The 18,781-nt window shown below is 36.7% G+C and overlaps 1 protein-coding gene across 26 annotated transcripts in view; it reads right to left on the bottom strand.

Moving 5' to 3' along the window:
- The window catches only part of GPHN (gephyrin), a 280,408-nt gene that overhangs the window by 24,159 nt on the left and 237,468 nt on the right, over positions 1–18,781 (bottom strand). For all 26 annotated transcript variants that reach the window (XM_027894065.1, XM_027894070.1, XM_027894069.1 and 23 more), the window contains 5 exons: positions 16,241–16,296; positions 11,255–11,374; positions 8,358–8,416; positions 7,984–8,137; positions 5,984–6,105 (listed from right to left, as the gene is read on the bottom strand). In XM_027894065.1, the coding sequence (XP_027749866.1) occupies positions 5,984–6,105; positions 7,984–8,137; positions 8,358–8,416; positions 11,255–11,374; positions 16,241–16,296 (511 nt within the window). The remainder of the gene's footprint in view (positions 1–5,983; positions 6,106–7,983; positions 8,138–8,357; positions 8,417–11,254; positions 11,375–16,240; positions 16,297–18,781) is intronic.

Here is an 18,781-nt window from a genome sequence, read left to right as displayed (position 1 = left end):
GCGATTCTATAAATACTAATTCAGGAAGAAGTCCATGCTTGTGTTGAAGACAGTTAGGAAAATGACACAGTGTTGTGCATTAGCTTTGCACCTGCACCTGCCACCTCTACAGCATGAAATTCTATTACCTGTCACACTACATAGTTTCCTACTGGTACAGAAGATTCCCTGGGACTTTCACCTTTTTGGAAGTTCTTTTTTCCCCTCTGTTTTGGCTCAAATGTTTCTTTGTGTTTTTGGAATATGTGCATTAGATGAGATGACTTGTCAATAAGACAACTTACTTGAAGTTTTCCCTAATGATTACCAAGAGTTGTTGTGACAGATATTAAACATTTCTGCTTGAAAAGGAGAATATTCCTGACAGGGCACAATGAAGGAGACGACCTCCACATCTGAATCACCTTCAAACCATTACCCTGTGTCCCTGAGTTCATTAGTCTATGATCACACTTTATAACACCACCATTCTGTGAGTAGATAAAGAACTGAAGTCACTTTAGCAAAAAATAATATTGTGACATTTAATTTAAGGCCTTTTCTCTAACAAGCGTTTTCTTGCAGTCATTTGTAAAATGATACTATTACTATTACTTTTGTTCACAGTATATTTGATTGTACCCCAGCTGGGCACTAATCTGGTGCAGGGAGAGGCTTGGATTCTGTGCCTGAATTCTGCCTGTAACTCATATTCTAACTCATATGATGATATATGTCAGGCTGATATTGCACAAGAAATTCTGGTGTTGGAGCAGTTTCTCTGCTTTTCTCCCTCCACTCCAGATGTTCCATCAGAATTATAATGCTGGTAATTACATGAAACCCACACAAGTACAAAAGATATAAACCTTTTTTATGGATGGCAAACATAAAATTCAAGCAGACTAAACCCTTGAATAACATCTCAGTATCCCTTCCAAAACATGAAGGGACTCTTTCAAAGCCTTTATTTTTGGGTTATTATAGACTAATGCTGTCACAATAGCAAGGGTGATATTTAAGTGGTGTACCTGTCATTTAGAGGCTCTTTGTCAAACAATATGTCAAAAAGGGGAGGTATATAACTAAACACCTCTAATGTAGAAAAGCTCTCATAGGCTTTTAGGATTTATCTCAAAAGACTTAGTAACTATTTGCATAAATTTTTAAAGCAACTGAGCAGATAATGTGAATTTCCTAAATTTTTCTCTTAAGGAGGGAGAGATTCTCTTTCCACTGTGAAATCACAGGCTCATAAATGAAAATGCAGCTGGAAGCAGCTAATGTTACACACATCCCTGAGAAAAATTATAAGGAATTAGAAAATAGAGAAATGAACATAGAGAAGGGGGAAATGCACTCATGTAAACAAAGGTAAAAAGAGAGGAAATTGAATTCATTACATATGCAATCAAAATTCTTTAGGAAGTTTAATAAGAGAGTCTCTCACAGAAGAAAAGCTGTCAAAATGGAAGATGACTTTCTAGAACAGAGGCCTAGAGCAGATTTTGCTAGGGCTAAACTTTACACTTCAAACAAACAGTGGATAAAAAGAACAACACAAATGAAATAACCAGACACAAAAATATCCTGATAATTAGACTTCTACAGATCAGGTCAGATCAGAAAAAAAAGTCTTATTTTATCAATGGATTTTAAAAAAAACAAATAATTTTATAGACTATAAGCAAAGGAAATCAAAAGCCTTTTTAACTTGGTCTTGTTATTAGGGGGCAACACTCAAAAGTACACTGAATACAAGCTTTAACTACCCAGTTGTTTTTTCAATTTTTTAGCAAGTATTCTGAGATTCAGACAAAAATGTAAGACACAACAGTAAGAACAACATCAGAAAAAGAAACCTTTTCTTGGTTTTGCCTTTGTTTCTTATGTTTGGAGTAGTTCAGGAAATGGATATATCTTCCATTTCTACTCAGAGATGTGCGCTTTTCAGACAGCTTGGTTTTACTTGCTAAGAACATAAGAAAGAAAACCTTGGCTTCTAGCCAGACATAACTTCATGTATTGCATTTCCAGGTCTGATCTTTTCTCCTACTGCTTTCTTCTAGGATTTCAACTCTAAACTTTATCTATGTGTTTTGGAATTTCTGTTTTTAATTTCATTTTTAATTTCAGTTTTGGCATTGCTGACTTTAACTTTTGAATGTTGAGTCATATATGCAATTTATAAGAACAGAAGCAAATAATGACAGAAATCATTAAAATGTTCCCAAATAAATAAAATATTGGCTTCAAATGAAAATACCTCTGTAGGTTAGGTGACACTCGAATGGTCAATTCAAAATGTAACTTCACATATGATTAAATGCAAAAGTATTTTTAAAACTTTTCTAAGAACTCTTCAGAAACCTATAGACATTCTGTGTGCTTCCCTATCCTTTCACATTCCCTCTAGGAATGTTTACATGTATCACAATCCTGGGCTTTGAAGCAGCCGGACAAGCTATTTTTTTTAGCTAACCACCTCTGAGTGATTCTGACCTCTAAGTTTGTCTTTGCAAATATTACTCTAAAACAATTTTCATGCTTGAATATTAGATCTGCAAATATGAACAGGATTCATTAACAACAACAAAAAAAAAGAAATAGGAAAAAAACACTCCAAATCTAAAGTATGGGAAGGAAGAAATACATTACCAGGACACATTTAGAAAAAGGAAGTACAAGTTTTAAATTTTTCCTTCGGAAAACTATGTTTGCCAGTATTTTTACTGCACCTGTAGGTATTGCAGGCATTGCAGGCATATAAAATCTTTCTATTTTTCAATACTTGGATACATTTTATACATACAAAATGCACATATACACGAGTACACACAAACACACATAATCTATGGTTTAACTTCAGTAAACCATAAAACAGACACTGAAGGCTTGTTCATCTTTTCTACAAACATGCTGACTGAAGTGTCAAAATTTTACCCTTTGTAACATCTCTCTGGTAAGTCTATTGCATTTGTTCAAGTGCCATGGTACTCCATCAAATCAGTCATGTTAGTGCAAAAGATATATACTGAAATATCTGTATGGGCAATGTTAAGTAGCTTTATTATGTAATGATATAATGCCATACTTCTCACCAAACTAATTTACAGAATCATATTTTGCTTTCGACTGAAACAGAACTGCAGATGCATTTAGTTGTAAATATATGATTGGGCATGTGAGTGTGGAAGAACAGCAGAAAACTTTGAAGACTAAATCCTGCTATGAGGTGCAGAAGGCTTTTGGCTAGGTCAACAGTATTGAATTATTCTTTAAAAACTTATTGCAAAGTACAAAAGCACTCTACAATTGGAGGCTCACTATTTCTATTCCTTGAGCTAAAGTAACTACCTCTTGAGAATTGACTCTGGAAGCACAAAACTAAAAAAAGCACGAAACCAAAAGTTTAAAAAGAACTCTTACTACCTTTACCAAGGTAATACTATCTCAAGACTCCGAGATCATCTTAATAGTGAAGATTCAAAAGTATCAACCTCTTTCATAACTGAAAGCAAAGCTGCAGACACTACTTTGACTGATATATATGTTTGCTGTCTGGTTTTCAGCTATCATCTGATAAGTAAAAAAGGATCACAAAACATATTTATAAATAAGTAGAAAAGTAAAAAAATTCTCTTGGGTGTTAAATTTCACCACAAGAACAACATTCTAAAGCTGGTGAAGGGTCTAGAGCACAAATCCTATGAGAAGAGGCTGAGGGAGCTGTGGTTTTTTAACCTGGAGAAAAGGAGGCTCAGGGGAGCTTTATCACTCTCTACAACCCCCCGAAAGGAGGATGTGGCCAGGTGGGGGTCGGTCTCTTCTCTAAGTAACTTGCGACAGGATGAGAGGAAGTGGCCTCAAGTTGCACCAGGGGAGGGCTTAGATGGGATATTAGAGAAATGTCTTAATCAAAAGGATTATCAAGCATTGGAACAGGGTGCCCAGGGAAGCGGTGGAATTTCTATCCCTGGGGGTATTTAAACATGTATAGATGTGGCACTTTAGGATATGATTTAGTGGTGGACTTGGCAGTGCTGGGTTGGACTCGACAACCTGAAAGGTCTTTTCCAACCTAAATGATTCAATGATTCTGAAATTGTTTGCTATCTATTACTGAGGGCTTTCAAGATTATTTATCTTCACAAATGCTAGGAGGTCATAGAAAAAATTTCTGCAGGCAATGGAGTACCTAGCCACAGTTTTGCACAATGACCTTAAGTTGAAATTTCTATACGAGTGTTGACTTCATAGCAAAGTTGAGACTATACTTATTTGATTACGACAAGGCCATAAAGAAGAAACAAGCTTCACACTCTTATATTTCCAGAAGGGACTACCGAGGAAAGCATCTTTTCCATGGGATTAACACATTGTTAATGACAGCATCTAAGTTGTCACTGACAGTAATATTCATAACAGTTGCTGTTACTTTTGGTCCTGCAGGTGGTAAAAAAAGTTCCACCTACAGTATTTTGCTGATAATCCTTCTTTTACATGGAGATGACTCTCGAGAGCTGAGAGCCTTTTTGTGTTTGCTTTTTTTTTTTCTTCTCAGCTATGCTAATCTAGAATCCATATATAACAGTTTTATTTGAAAACTTCACCACTTATGTTTTAAAGTTTAAAATGTTCCTTATAATATGATAAACACTCTAGAGATCCAGGATGTTTAGATACCATTCCTGGAATGAACAGTCTCACAAGTTTAGACTCTATGAAATCCCCACCTGAAATTGGAAGCAGTCTCGGGCATGAGGTTTTTGTCATTTATTGTTCTTTGGAACAACAGACGTTTTGCTAGGCCAGAAAAGCAAAAATGATGCCTGGATATAGTGAGAGTATCCAGAAGGGTTTGCTTTCCCTAAGATCACAACAACAGCTGCTGGTTGCTGTTTGTCACATTTCCTTTATGAATACTTCAAATATACTTTCTGTCAAGCTAGTGATGTTTTGTATTGAATACTGCACTAAGAAAGACCAGCTTTGAAATGACCTGCTCCCTTCCAGTAACTTTCTCTCCCTGGTTGGGACTTTGTCATCAATCACTGTGAAATGTGGGTGCTGAAATTCATAATTTCCTTTTTTTTTTTTCTTTTCCCATTTTTAACTACCCAGAAGGACAACCTGAAAAATTCCCTATCAGACCAAGTCTGTCAGTTGGTTTGATACCCAAATTGAGAAACAAGAAATCCTGTTCAAAAGTCTTTAGGGCTCAACAGATTGAGGAAATATGTTATGGTGAGAAACTCAAGTCATGGATGGCAGGTACTGCAGAGCCTTGCAAAGGACAAAAAACTGAACACTTCTATCACTTATCCTGGAGCTCTCAACAGATAGGACTTCGCTACCACTGGGAAACAAGGAGCAATCACTGTCAGATGAACAGAAAGACTGATCAGTAGGGTGCTACTCTGTGGCAATCAAAGTAAAGGGACCAGTAACTTTTTTTTTTTAAAAAAAGCTCCTTTTAAATTCTTCCATGTATTTCTGGAAATGTCAAGCAACATGCAGCAGTGGGGCCTTCCTGAAAACACAATTACTCAGAATCTGACAAAATTTTATACTCTAAGTTAATTTTGGCATGGAAAATAAACTCTGAAAGAAACTTTCCTTCTCCATTTATTGGATCAGAAAAAAAGTATAGCTGCTGTAGAACTGTCTCGTCTTATGTGTATTAAGTATAGTGCCTGGAATGATACTGCAACAATAAATTCAATTTGCAGCAGTAATAGATATCTGTGCCAACAAATAGAAGGCAAAACAAAATAAACAACATAAGAGAAAAACTTCTTCAAATGATTTGTCTTAATATTAGAAAAGACTTACTTATTTCTCTAACAAAAAGGGTGAAATACCTACTCCAAGGTGTGCCCTGTCACACCACTGTGACACTTGGAACGAGTGACATTTTCTCTGGTATTCCTTTTTTCCATGGATGCCATAAAGTGCATCACATGAATATGAAGTGACATCTTTACTAACATGTGGTACTTACTTATCACCCACAATTCCCAAGTTGATTGTTGGATAGCCATGTTCTTGGATTGTAGCTAGGAGAGTTGAACGGTTACTGTCCCGAATCTTTCCTGGTAAGAGGTCATCTTCAGGATTCAGTAGCTATAAAACCAGAAACACTCTTAGTCAATCTCCTTGGAATACTGTGCCTTTACACAAGTGAGAATTTTCTTCTTCAGATTGGACAGGATATTTTTAGACACAGATTATAAAATGTATGTATAAAGTGATTTAGTGAATTTAAATTAAAAAGATATGTCAAGTGCTTGTTTAGTCCAATCATCCATGTTGTTTATTTTGTTCCTATTTGTTCATGTCTGCAAAACCTTCTTTCTTCTTATGAGTACCTGGCTTCTAATCTCAAGTATCAGCAATCAAAACAAAACAAGTTTCCAAGTTATTGCTTCTGTTTAAACAGTTCTAAAGGAACCTCATTGATGTTGCTAATTAGATTTAAAGGTATTAAATGAAAATTTGAAGTTAATTGTCTACCTTCCAATATGTTTTTTAAATACAACAATCTGCATTAACAGACAGAAGCTTAAAGCTTAGTTCTTATATCAATTACTGTTTTGGATGAAAAGCTTTCTCTCAAGATAATATCATGACAATTGCCTGACAATTGCCTTACATCTGTCGTGTATTTTGGAAGCTAAACTACAAAACATACATATGTAAACATATGTTTTATATATATTAGGAACTCTTTTGTAGGACACAGAAGGACAATACAATATTGAAGGAGGTAAATACTACTACTACTACTACTAAGAATGTATCTGTCAAAATTACAGCCATAACATCAGGTAGTAAGGTAAAAACAACCAAAGGTGGAACAAGGCTAAATTTTATGCTTTGGCTAGCAGCTCTGTTTCTGTGCAGACTTTCATAGACTGCTTCAGAAACTCACTGTGCAGGATCCTTTTTAACATGAAACAAAAGAGAATACTCACAATGTAAAGGACCCTTTAATGGCATATAAGAATCTACAATAATACAGAAGTTACTAATCAGTAAATCATCATCTCATCTCTAATCCTTGTAGCTGTGTGGATTTGTTCTTTAGTTAGCCATATGTTTCCTGCATGCCACACCCTGTCTATGCTATGAAACCTGGCAAGATTCTGTCCCAGCAAGGCTGGCCTCAGCCACCCACAGTACCTAGAAGTCACTTTCACTGGGGTTGTGGAATTTGTAAGGATGCGACCAGATGACAAAATTCAACACATTAGAAGTTTTAAAAATCTTTCAAAATTCACTATATTCCAGCTGTATGAGAACACAGCTATTGAGTTAATGTTTGTGTCTGTATTTCCAAAGTTTTTGCTCCTCTATTCTTTCTCTGCCCTGCTGCGGGAGGGATTGAGCAGGCACAGTTGCTGGTTTGGGTTAATACACAACATATGTAAAAGTAGTAAATTAAGTTAATCCTGAACCTGATTTTTCTGATGTAGTTAAGACAAATCTGTTAAAAAACTGGTCTAGAGTTCTACCTACAGGAGAGAGTCTGAATTTCAACATACACTTCTATTAGAAAAAATATTAAGGCACAATATTACAGCAAGGCATTTGGTAGTACTATTCAGTTTTCAAAGACAGGTTATCTGCCATTTGCACTACAATACAGAGGAGCACTGCTCAAAATAAACTACTCTCCAGTCAGGACTGGCAGTATGAATTAAATACCCTGACTACTCCACAGGTTTTCCCTTGCTGGCAGGAGGAGAGCAGCTGGCACACGGTTGGATACATTATCAAAATTTTGGCAAAGATAGTGTGTGAGACCTGTGAGAGAGCCCTTGAGGGAGAAAACACAAGCAGCTGATCATGGGTTGATCCCCCACAAAAGTATCTCATGTCAGCATGAACTGCAGCTCAAAAAGTGAGTTTGCTTGGGAATAGGGTGGAAGTCACTATCCAAAACACTGTCCCAAAGAAGACACAGTATTTCAGACCATATTCTAAACAAACTTTTTTTACCTCATTCCCTGTTGACATTACTGCAACCACTGGAAACTTGTTGACTTCTACTTCGGTTACTCCAACAGTTGCTAAGAGACCAATCTCAGATGGACCCATGTGGGTTCCTTTAGCCAGCACACATTCACCTCTTTTAATGTCATGTCCTATAGGTCTGAAAATCATAGCACAGAAAAAAAAAAACATGAAAGAGAAGCAGAATGAGATTCAAAGTATAAAGATACTTTACTGATTGGTCTTGCTCCAGGTGAGGAGTGTCCGTGGACGTTCATTAGTGAGACTGTCAAAATGTCTGTACTACTCATCAAAAAATGACCTTAAAAATCAATAACTCTTCTATTCCTTACAGAGATATACTGTTTATAAATACAGACCTGATATCTTGGCCTGGTCGAGCTTGCACCAGGATTCGAACCTCTAGTTCTTCAGTGCCCTACAAAGATAAGATCATCAAAGAGTCAGCTGAGCTATTCAAAGAAGATTAATGTTTTAAACTTTAGGCCCCAAAGTTAAAGTTAATAAATGTATTATTACAGACCATGATTCTGTTTACCTACTGTGAAAATTTAAACCCCTGAAAACCAGAAAATTACTAATTAAAAAAATTCTTACTTTATCCCAATATTTTCAAAATATGCTTTTATTGTACATTTATTTCTTTAAACCTGCTCTTCTTGCATAAGAGAAGAGGTGATTTTTGGCTTTGAGTGTTCAAAATGGCTGTGCTGGTGCCCAGGATTTATCCCCCTTATTGCCATCTGAGGCTGTAAAAGCTTGTGATAAAACTTTAGGGCAATGGTTAGTCCAAGAATGATTTTATTTTTACGACACTCTGGGATGGGTGTCCAGTCATGAAGATTTGAAATTTCCATATCTTTTTGATAACATTTAAAGATAGATAGGAAGATTTTAAGGGAATCAAGAGGAGAGACAATGATACATTTGAGTAATATAAAAGGTCCTATTTAGGACTCGTGAATTAGGGGAAACAAGAAAATAAAGGCTTTTGAGGAATTCAGTAATCCTAGGTTTGAAAAGCACCATGGAAAGTGTGACAGGGCTTGCAGACAGGTATGGCATTATGCTGAGAACATCTTTCCCTTGGTGTGTGTCAGGCAGCTTTCTTCTTGCTGTGTATTAATATATTTTGAACTGTCCTTTCAAGCCTATGACTTCTACTGTCATTTGGGGAATGTTTGCTATGAAATTTAAGTACCGCTACCACAACCAAAAGTCAAGGAGTGAGTTCGTTTTAAAAATAATCTCTTTTCATAAGAACATTTTTAAATACTAGAGATTTCATGTCAGTTATATTCCAGCCCTGAAGGAGTTCTTAACACTAAAAAGAAAAATATTCTTGGTGTAGCCACCCAGACATAAAAAGGGAGAAAAAAACCCCAAACATATTAATTAAACCATACTAATTATTATGAGCAGGATTAGCAGAGTGGCATATTTAAAGGCAAGCTGAAACTGAGGAATTCTACCTCACACCTCTAGGCAGAAAAAAGAAGTTGAAGGTGGCTGACCATTTGAGAAAAAAATTCAGAATTTAAGCACATGTTCTCACATGCAGAGGAGAATATGTACATAAGAAGTGGAAGACAAGACAGAGATATCCAAAGGAGCAGCAAATACCAGGTTATCATGTATGTTGCTCTGCAATGTGATAGTCCTCTCATGATGAGGTTGGCAATGGCCACAAAAAACTTGCTCACTAAGGCTAATGGAATGAGTAAGTAGTGAAGACAATGGTGTACTCTATAGGATGATATAATCTACACATACACATCTGTAACCTCAGAGCAGGACTGATTCAATAATTTCTCTGACAGGAAGAAGGGCAGCCTAGACACCTTGCTGAGTTCATGAGATGTAAAAACACATGCTATATTTATACTATATATATATATATATATACACACTATACATTTTAGTGATAAGGCATGAGAAAGGATCATGAGAGTATGTTTCAGTTTTTGCTGTCTTCATCAGCTCTGAACACTAGAATTCATCTGCTTATACCACGGCTGCAATCAAAAGATAGCGCAGAGCTGTGGTGAAATGGAACACCTTGTCAGAACAGCAGTAGAAGAGCAAAGACTGATTTGAGCAGAGAACCATATACATAGTTCATTCCAAAACTGAACTTGGAAGTTGTGTCAACAAGAGATGTATCTTCTTGCCTTAAAATCTCTCAGGGCAGCAAATGTAATGATGGTGTCCTGAAATCACAGCTGGGTAAGTGAAAGTAATGATTCATAAGGAATTCTCTGAACATAAAGGAAGTCCAAGATGGACTCTTTGCAATAAAGGTGTTTACAGAGAGCTCCTGTGTTTCGCAAAAAGCACAATTTTTCTGTGGCATTTTGCAGCATCTGTAAGGTAGTGCACTAAAATGATTTACAGGTAAGCTGGAAAATCTGTTCAAGTCAAACAGAGTTAAGTTTACATTCTGGAGGCATATGCACCTCATCCACTTCCTGAGGATTTTCCTCCATTTTCAGAGGTCTTAAATTTAGCATTTTTCTCATTTTAAAGAAGCACAAAGGTCTATTTTAAAAAATTGGTTGTGGTTTAAAAAAGTTTGGGAGGCACTTACTTCCCCTGTTTCATAAGAAAACCCCTTATTCTAAACAGATGCATTGAAAGGTATATGTAGAAGACATTCTCCCAAATCCACTAAATTCGCCTTTGTTGAAATGAGATGATTTCTGATAATACAGAATTATTTTCATAATATAGTTTAAAAGAACTGAAGTCATCCTGTGGATTTTGCAGCACTTGAAACAGTTCACTTTCCCACAGAAAATCATATTCAGCTTTAATTACATCAGCACTAATGCTGCACTATAATATTTCAATGTATTATTCTGAGATCAATATGTAATTTAAAAAACCTTTTCCCCTTCTTGCTTGGTGAGATTGCCACTACTCTGTATTTTAAAATGTGAATACAGTAGGCACTCAAATTGGACTGTAGTCGAGGATCTCCAGAAGGCATTTACCTTGCACTCAAATCATGCTCCCAAGTGTTTTGGTGCCAGCATTTTTTTCATGAAAAATCAGTCAGAACAGGTAGGTCTGTGATACTGTTATCACAGCCTGAAAAAGTGAGAATTGCCACTAGGAACTGATGCAAAAATCCTTAAGCTTTTGAGATTATCAAAGAGCTTTTCTGTAGAACAATCTTTCATATTTACAGGATTGTATCATGAGACATTTTCTGCTGCACACAAAAGAAAAATGAGGTTTTCAACTTGTGACTCACATCATCTGATTCCCTGATGAGCTCTGTATCTTCCACTTGCACCACTGCATCAGCACCGCATGGAATTGGAGCACCGGTTGTAACACGCATTACCTGACCAGGCATCACAGTCTGTGTTGGCTGAAAAATAAAAAACCAGAAACTAATCTACTTTTGAAAAGAAAACTTTCAAACCACTTGAACTTTATGCAAATAATCTGGAAGACTAGAATTCTCATTTGCATCATGACTCTTGATATACTGTGAGTGATATCAACAGGTATAATAAACTCCAAAGTATTTAAAGACCATTAGGTCTTTGCTTCACATCTGCCTTTATTTATGTGGTGACATATTAGGTGGCTTCAGTTTTGCCCCCTTAGATTTCTATCACAAGAATAACTTTCAGAAGAAGCAAGATACTGATACTCTGGTTGGCTCAGAAAAATAACTGGCTTGGAAATTTAGCAGTTATATGCCTCCTCAAAACTTAGCTGTGCAAAAATCTAGTACTTCTCTGTACATATATATGTTTTGTAGAGTACTCTAGTTCCCGGGGTTGAAACTTGTGTGCTTTAGTTTGGTTGGATTTTTGGTCTGTTTTGCTTTACCAGCACACTATATATGGAAAACCAACAGCTTATAAGCATGGTAATGTAACCAGTTGCTTCATTTTCAAGCAGATTTCTTCACACTGAGAGACAGCTCAATACTAGTTCACAGAGAATATTTATCCTTGTCAGGGTCAGTTTAGCAGAGCCTAAAATTAATAATGTTCTACAATTATATGAAGTCACAGAACATTAAAAAGTTTCAGCAGAAGCAATACAAAGAATACAAAATTATCAGAACAACATGATAAAACAAATGAATTTTTTTAATATTATTTCTCACCAGGCAGACTATTTTAACATACGCTTTTAAAAATCCAGAGTAAAACTGTAACTTGACAATAACTACTTAATAAATAACTAAAAGAAAATTTTCTAAAAAAGGCATTTAAAAGAAGCTGATATGATGACAGAGATTTCACTGCTGGCTCCCCTGGCACTGCAAGTAAGCCAGACTTCTTTAGGCTTCACTGTTATTAGTGAACATGTGCTACACACCGATCTACGCAGCTCAAAAGCTGTGTAGAAAAATCTCAAAGCAACATATTCTGTACGCGTCACATACATAATTCATGTGCAGACTGACTGTATATTCCATATGCAGAATTGGAATACGTCCAGGACTTGTCAAACTGTGATTAGCACATATTTGAGAGCAACCCACAGGCCTGCAGTCAGTACTGCCCAATCACTGTTACCTGTCCTGCCCAGCAGTCATTTACTCCATGACTTTTGACAGGAGGCTGTTGACACCTGCAAACTCTAGACCAGTGGCCAATGTTTCAGCTGCATAAAGCTGTTTGCCTTGCCCATTCTTCTACTCCATTTTAGCACTGTCATAACCTCTGAAAGTTATTACTTTGCAATGTGTGTATTTCAAAGACTACTTACTGGGACAGAAGCCCTAGGAAGAGGCTGGGAATGGTCTGTACCTGGCTTACCACAGTTTACAGTGACCTATGCATCCCAAAAAACAACTAAGCCTGGAGCTGATTGAATCTTGACCCTTTTCTACAGGCAATGTAAATCTAACATCCTTCGAGAAGAACATAAATAAAATACTAAAATAAATTTTAAAAAAATCACATTTGCCATATGTCACAGTTAGTGTGTTTTTAGGGCAAGAATCATGCTCTCCTAAAGTAGGTATCCAAACCAGATTACATAAAAATAATATTTCTTAAAAATAGTATTTATTTCCCACCACAGACTATGCAAGGAGCTGTGGATGGCTAGCAGATACTACCATTTATATTGGGGCTGCTTAAAAGGGAAAATAATGTTGTCTATTGTGTTGTTTTGATTTTTATGAAAAGAAATGTTGCAAAAGGCAAAGCTTATGCCTTGGATTATGGGAACTCTTCTGCATATTGTTGTAGATATAATCTAAAGATTTATTACAAACAGGTAATATTGTTTTGAACTAAGTATCGCTGACTTTGGTGACAATTTTCAGAGGAACAATGTACTACATAAAAAATGTCTCCCATTTAAAAAGCACCACAAAGAATACAAAATGTCTACATTGATTGCCACAAATCAGTGCCTATGGTGATAAAATATGCTGTAACTAACTGTGTCTTTGGAGTTTACTATTAGATGAGTTAATTTTTTGAGATGCAATTTAAACAAATTTATGATACAATAACAATTGCTGTTAGAATTGGTTATGATGCTCAAATATTTTATTTCCTTTTTGTCCTCTGGGAATTTGATCAGAACTTTATGAACAAAATTCAGCTATCAGATTTGTATGTGAATCTCCAGGGCTGTGTTCTTCTATGCTAGAGACTACGAAGATAGAGAAATGATTGCTTCTTAGAAATTAGTATACAACAATTTCACAGAAGCTCTTTTAAGGGCCTTTGAGGTCTCGCTTTTACCTGGAATAGGGCAATACTGGTTTCTGCCCTTTGCCTTCATCAGTGATAATCTACTCAATTTTAGTCACTGAATAAAACCCAGAAATAATCTACTGAGCACAGCCCCCATCTCAGGCATTTTCTCTTACACACAATTACACCTCTCCTGTGTGATTTACAATGAGCCATGTTCCTTTCTGTAGAAGGGCATAAGTCAGTGGAACCATGGAAAACGTCTGTTTTTCATCCTGTATTGTAGCTGGCTAGTCACAGTGCCTCTTACAAACACCTTTAGAAAGTCTTGCAGGAAATATTATGCCTCAGCTATGTAAGTCCATAGGAAGAAAACCATTCTTCCCCCTCTGTTCCAAAGGCCATGTGGATGGCTCGTCACTAGTAATCTCAGGTGTGCCCTAACCTTCCCAAAATGGGATAGTGTCCGAAAAGTTTTCCTCAATACAAAGTAAAAAATGGTGGTTAACATGAACAGGGTCACCTGGAAATGGAATTCAGAAAATAGTACACAATTTAAAAATTGATACAGAAATGTCCAACTTGGCTATACAGGCCTCCCCGCAGTTCTCAGACCCATTTTCTTCATTTCTACTTAGTACTTACATAACCTTTTTCCCTACAGGAGGAGCCAGACCTAAAACTATTTTGAACTCCCTGCTGTGAATCACTCTGTTAATTGGTCTGTAACATGAAAAGCAGAATGTTGCTGCTGACAGTGGCTGAAGGGTGAAATGAGACTGAGGAGCCTTCCAAGGCTATAAATAATTTCTTGCGAAGGAGATGAACCTGAAGATGTGTTGGTCCAAGAAAAAAACTTTGACCAATTACTCAGAGGTCAACAGCCTCGTTTTTCTAACTTGCCACTGGTATTTCCAGAAATACGCTCTCTCTGCATGCCTCCTCCTACCCAATTTTTGTTCCTTGCCAGAAAGGCTTCCTATTCCCAGTAATCTGGGAAGACAGACTGTCCCTATAGAGAGACATTTGTGAGCTCTTGAACTTTGTAGGAGGGAAGCAAGTTCCCATTTGCCCTTTTATCTTTTGTACAAACCTGCTGAACTGATTAGGACACTGAAACACTTTAGACCTCTAATGGGCACTCCTCCCCATTAGAGACAGCTTCAACAACACTGTTTTCAAGCACCACTGTGCTGTGATATTTAACTAGCAAGATGATAATATTGATGACAGGGGAATAATGACAGGAGTGATAATTCAGCAGGTTGCTCTGCTGGTTCTTGCTATTCTTTTTTTTTTTTTTTTAAAGTATTTAAAGTAGTTTTTATGTATTTTGTACTACAGATTCATTAATCCAAGTTCACAAGAATATCAGTATTGAGAAGGTGTCTATTATACCAAAGTATAATTCATGATGATGGATAGGACTTAATGCAAAAATAATTTTCACAGTTCTCTGTATCTGTCACGATTAGCCAAATTAAAAGTCTGTTACACTTTTAGAGGCAGTTCAGCTCCATTTAAAAAAAATGGAATAATCCTACAACTGGTAATACTTCTAAAACCTGACATAACTTTTGAAATATGTCAACTCTACATGGATTTTTTTTTGTTTAGAAGTGAAAATGGACACACTCTAAAATCCTCATTAAAACCAATCAATCCTCTGTTTTGCCTTCTACTTTTTCCCTTTCTCCATCATTTCACATACAACACACAGAATTATACACTGGACTTGAAATAGCTGGAGAAACATTTTAGATTAACTCATGTTTTCCTAAACAGAAGGTGGCAGGTATGATTAAATTGACAGAATAACAGTTGTTGAACATAACTGATTTTTTTCCTATTGTCCCAGTATTAATACAGAAATTTCAGGAAATGTACTCTTGATTTTGGGAGCAAATCACAAATTGTGTCTATATATGTATATTTGTAGAGCACAGCAGGTCACAAACAGGTCCTACCTCAACTCGCTCTTAAAATCAATCCACACATTTGCTAAGGTGCACAGACACCCTTCTCAAACCAGTCACAAGCAAGGCTGCTGCCACGCTTCCTCGAGATTGTTCTGATCATTATCTATCTCTAAAAGCTTCATGCTAAATTCTTGCACTTAATTTTGCAGGTTTCAGTGCGGAACATGCAAGCATCTTACGGAAACAGCTATTGGGCTGACATCCTTTAAAAATCTGTCAGCAATAAGAGGTTAAATCCACCTTTTCTTTGTTTATGAATTGTTCAGCCGCTAAAAGTCTTGTGTCCCCAAACACTGTACTAGGGCAGACCGTTACTCTATGCACTCCTATCAGACATGTCAGCACAATGCTCTGAAGTATTTTGGGATATCCTTGTTAGCTCCTTACATAACTGTACTACCTCACTTTCTGAAATCATGTCCCAAGGCACATAGCAGGAGGGTCGGTACAGCTGTGTCCTAGTTCACGCCACATCCAAGAATACTGAATTTTGGAACACTAGTAAGACTTGCACAAAGACAAAGCAAAATCTTACAGAAGAAAAATACATAAAAAAAGAAAGAAAAAAGACACTGTGCTTACCTGCTCACCAGCCTGGGATTCCCCTATGATGAATCGATCTCCTGGGCCATCAGCAGCTGTTAAGATGGATGATACAAAGGGTAAAAGAGGAACCAAAACAAACGATGGCATTATAAGTAAAGAATAGGAGAAATAAAGGTGATTTAAGATTTGGTTCTTCAGCGTCAACATGACTAAGGTTATAGAAGTTCTGCAAACATTTTACATTTTTGAGTCCTTTTGAGTTGTGTTTATTATTTTGAAAATTACAGGTTCTAGAGGACAGAGTATTTTTAACTGAAAATTTCTGGGCAGTATGGGGTCAAGTAAATGAAGATTAGGAGGAATTACATTAATAACAAAGATTTAAGAGTGTTCATGAGATCATTTTTATAAAAATTTCCACTGTGAGCAAATCTTACTTTAAGTGAAAGCAACACAGGGGAATCACATGTTTTGTAAGTGTATTATGCACCTCTTTTTCTAGACAACAATGGAATATTGACATTTCTAGATTCTATTTATATCTTTGGACGAAAACTGGAAATGGAAAAGTGCAGTGACTACAGACTGCATAGATGACCACACAGTTGTGAAGGGCAATAGGGCTAAGATAATGCAATGTGGACTGACACATTAGAACTTTGAGTCCTGTTCCTTTCTGTAACTTCAAATTAGCACTGATCTAGCTACCTTACACTTCTCATTGAAGCAATACTGAAAATTAGGAGTCAGAGATGACTGATTTAACAAGTCTCCAGGATCTCCAAATTAGCAAATCTGTACTTTTACAGGGGGGAAAAAAGGCACAATTACTTATGAAATTTAAACTCCTGACTTCCTCAAAGGTCTTTCAGCAAGTTGCATTCATGGCATTATAGGCTTTACCATGATGTAAAGCATGTCTGAAGCACAAGCAACTCTGGCTTTCCAAGCACAGCTGTCACGCTGCCAAGAGTGGTCAGAAAACACGGGTTCGTATGATCGCATTTAAATATGCATTATTATTAATTTTAAATCTGTAGGTGCCAAAAGTTGATTTAGCAGAGATGAAGTCTAATCAGTGACAACCTTTATCTTTATACCTTCTGTTTTACTTCAAGAGCCCTGAATATACACCTAGATAACCTTATACTGAGAAGAAGTGCTTTCAGGAGGGATGCTCATTCAGTCTGCATAATGATTTATCACATTTGTACTCAGGCACTGGCTGCAGCTTTGCAGATAATTAGCTACGATAATTATCTGTGGTACTTAGTCATTTTTGAAGACTAATAATTAACATAACTTTAAAAGCCTATCAAACATACTAATCCATGAGCTTTAGAACAAAATCTTAAATAAGAAAGTAGAAAAGGACTTTTCAACTAGTTGTTCTTGAATAATGCATGTAACACCACTGAAAACAGTTGTCAGGCCTTCACTGAAAAAAATGCACTTGGATGATCCAGCAAAAGAAGAGAAAGAAATCCCTAAGAGTGAAATTATTTCAAACCTGATAAAATACTACTGAATTAGATTTTATTTCTCTACTAGTAATAATATGGAGACAAAGTTTGTAGATGATGTACAGCTGACATGACTTGAAAAAAGTATAAGGTTTTGCGCAGACAGGTTTATGCCACTGAAAGCTAATCCTTAATTTTTTTGTAAGAAATATCCAATAGCCAATATTGTAGTCAATATTGTCTCTGCCTACAAGTGTTTTTTTTTTTCATATCCTAAGATAACAGGTCCACGAGAACAAAAAGAATAGAAAACAAACAGAATAGAATAGAACTGCCTGATCAATTCAGGACCGACTAAAAGATAAAGCAAATCATTAAGGGCATTGTTAAAATGCCTTTGAAACACAGACAGGCTTGGGGCATCAATTCACCCTCTAGGAAGTCTTTTCCAGTGATTGATCACCCTCTTGGTAAAGAAATGTTTCTCCAGTGTGCTGTCTAAAGCCCCCCTGGCATAGCTTTGAATCATTCCCACAAATCCTGTCACTGGACACCAGTGAGAAGAGATCAACATCTCCCTTTCCCCCTCCCTTCTTCAGGAAGCTGTAGACAGCTGTGAGGTCACCTCTGAGCCTCCTTTTCCTCAAACTAGACAAACCCAAAGTCCTCAGCTGCTCCTCATAGGACATTCCTTCCAGTCTTTTCACTCAGCTCTGGATGCACTCAAGTATTTTAGTGTTACTCTGTTTGAATCCACTGCAAAAATTAGGGTCTTTTGTGTGCTGTTTCTGACAGAAGTTGTTGAAGACAGTGTTCATGATCATTCTGTTCATTCTGCATGTTTACTGAGATTGTACTTGTGCTTTCCCTTACCCTGCAGCAATCAGGTTGCAAGACAGCATTTGCTTGATCCCAAGGCCCTTGTCACTCAGCATTCTACTCAGAGCTCATCCTTGTAGCTTTTTTCAGTCACATAACCTGTATTTCTCTGGCTACATCTGCACCCCCTTGCTGCTATTACCAGTCATTTTGATCTGCCTGTCTCTCACACATAGACCACAGACAGCTGCAAACTCATCTTGTAGTCCTGAAATTTTATTTTTATATCAAATCT

Source organism: Empidonax traillii, unplaced genomic scaffold, assembly GCF_003031625.1.
Source record: "Empidonax traillii isolate 1590-97213 ecotype Southwest subspecies unplaced genomic scaffold, ASM303162v1 scaffold415:size763157, whole genome shotgun sequence".
In the NCBI taxonomy this organism is placed as follows: domain Eukaryota; kingdom Metazoa; phylum Chordata; class Aves; order Passeriformes; family Tyrannidae; genus Empidonax; species Empidonax traillii.
The sequence above is the reverse complement of the archived record's forward strand: the minus strand, read 5'-3'. Positions and strand labels throughout refer to the sequence as shown.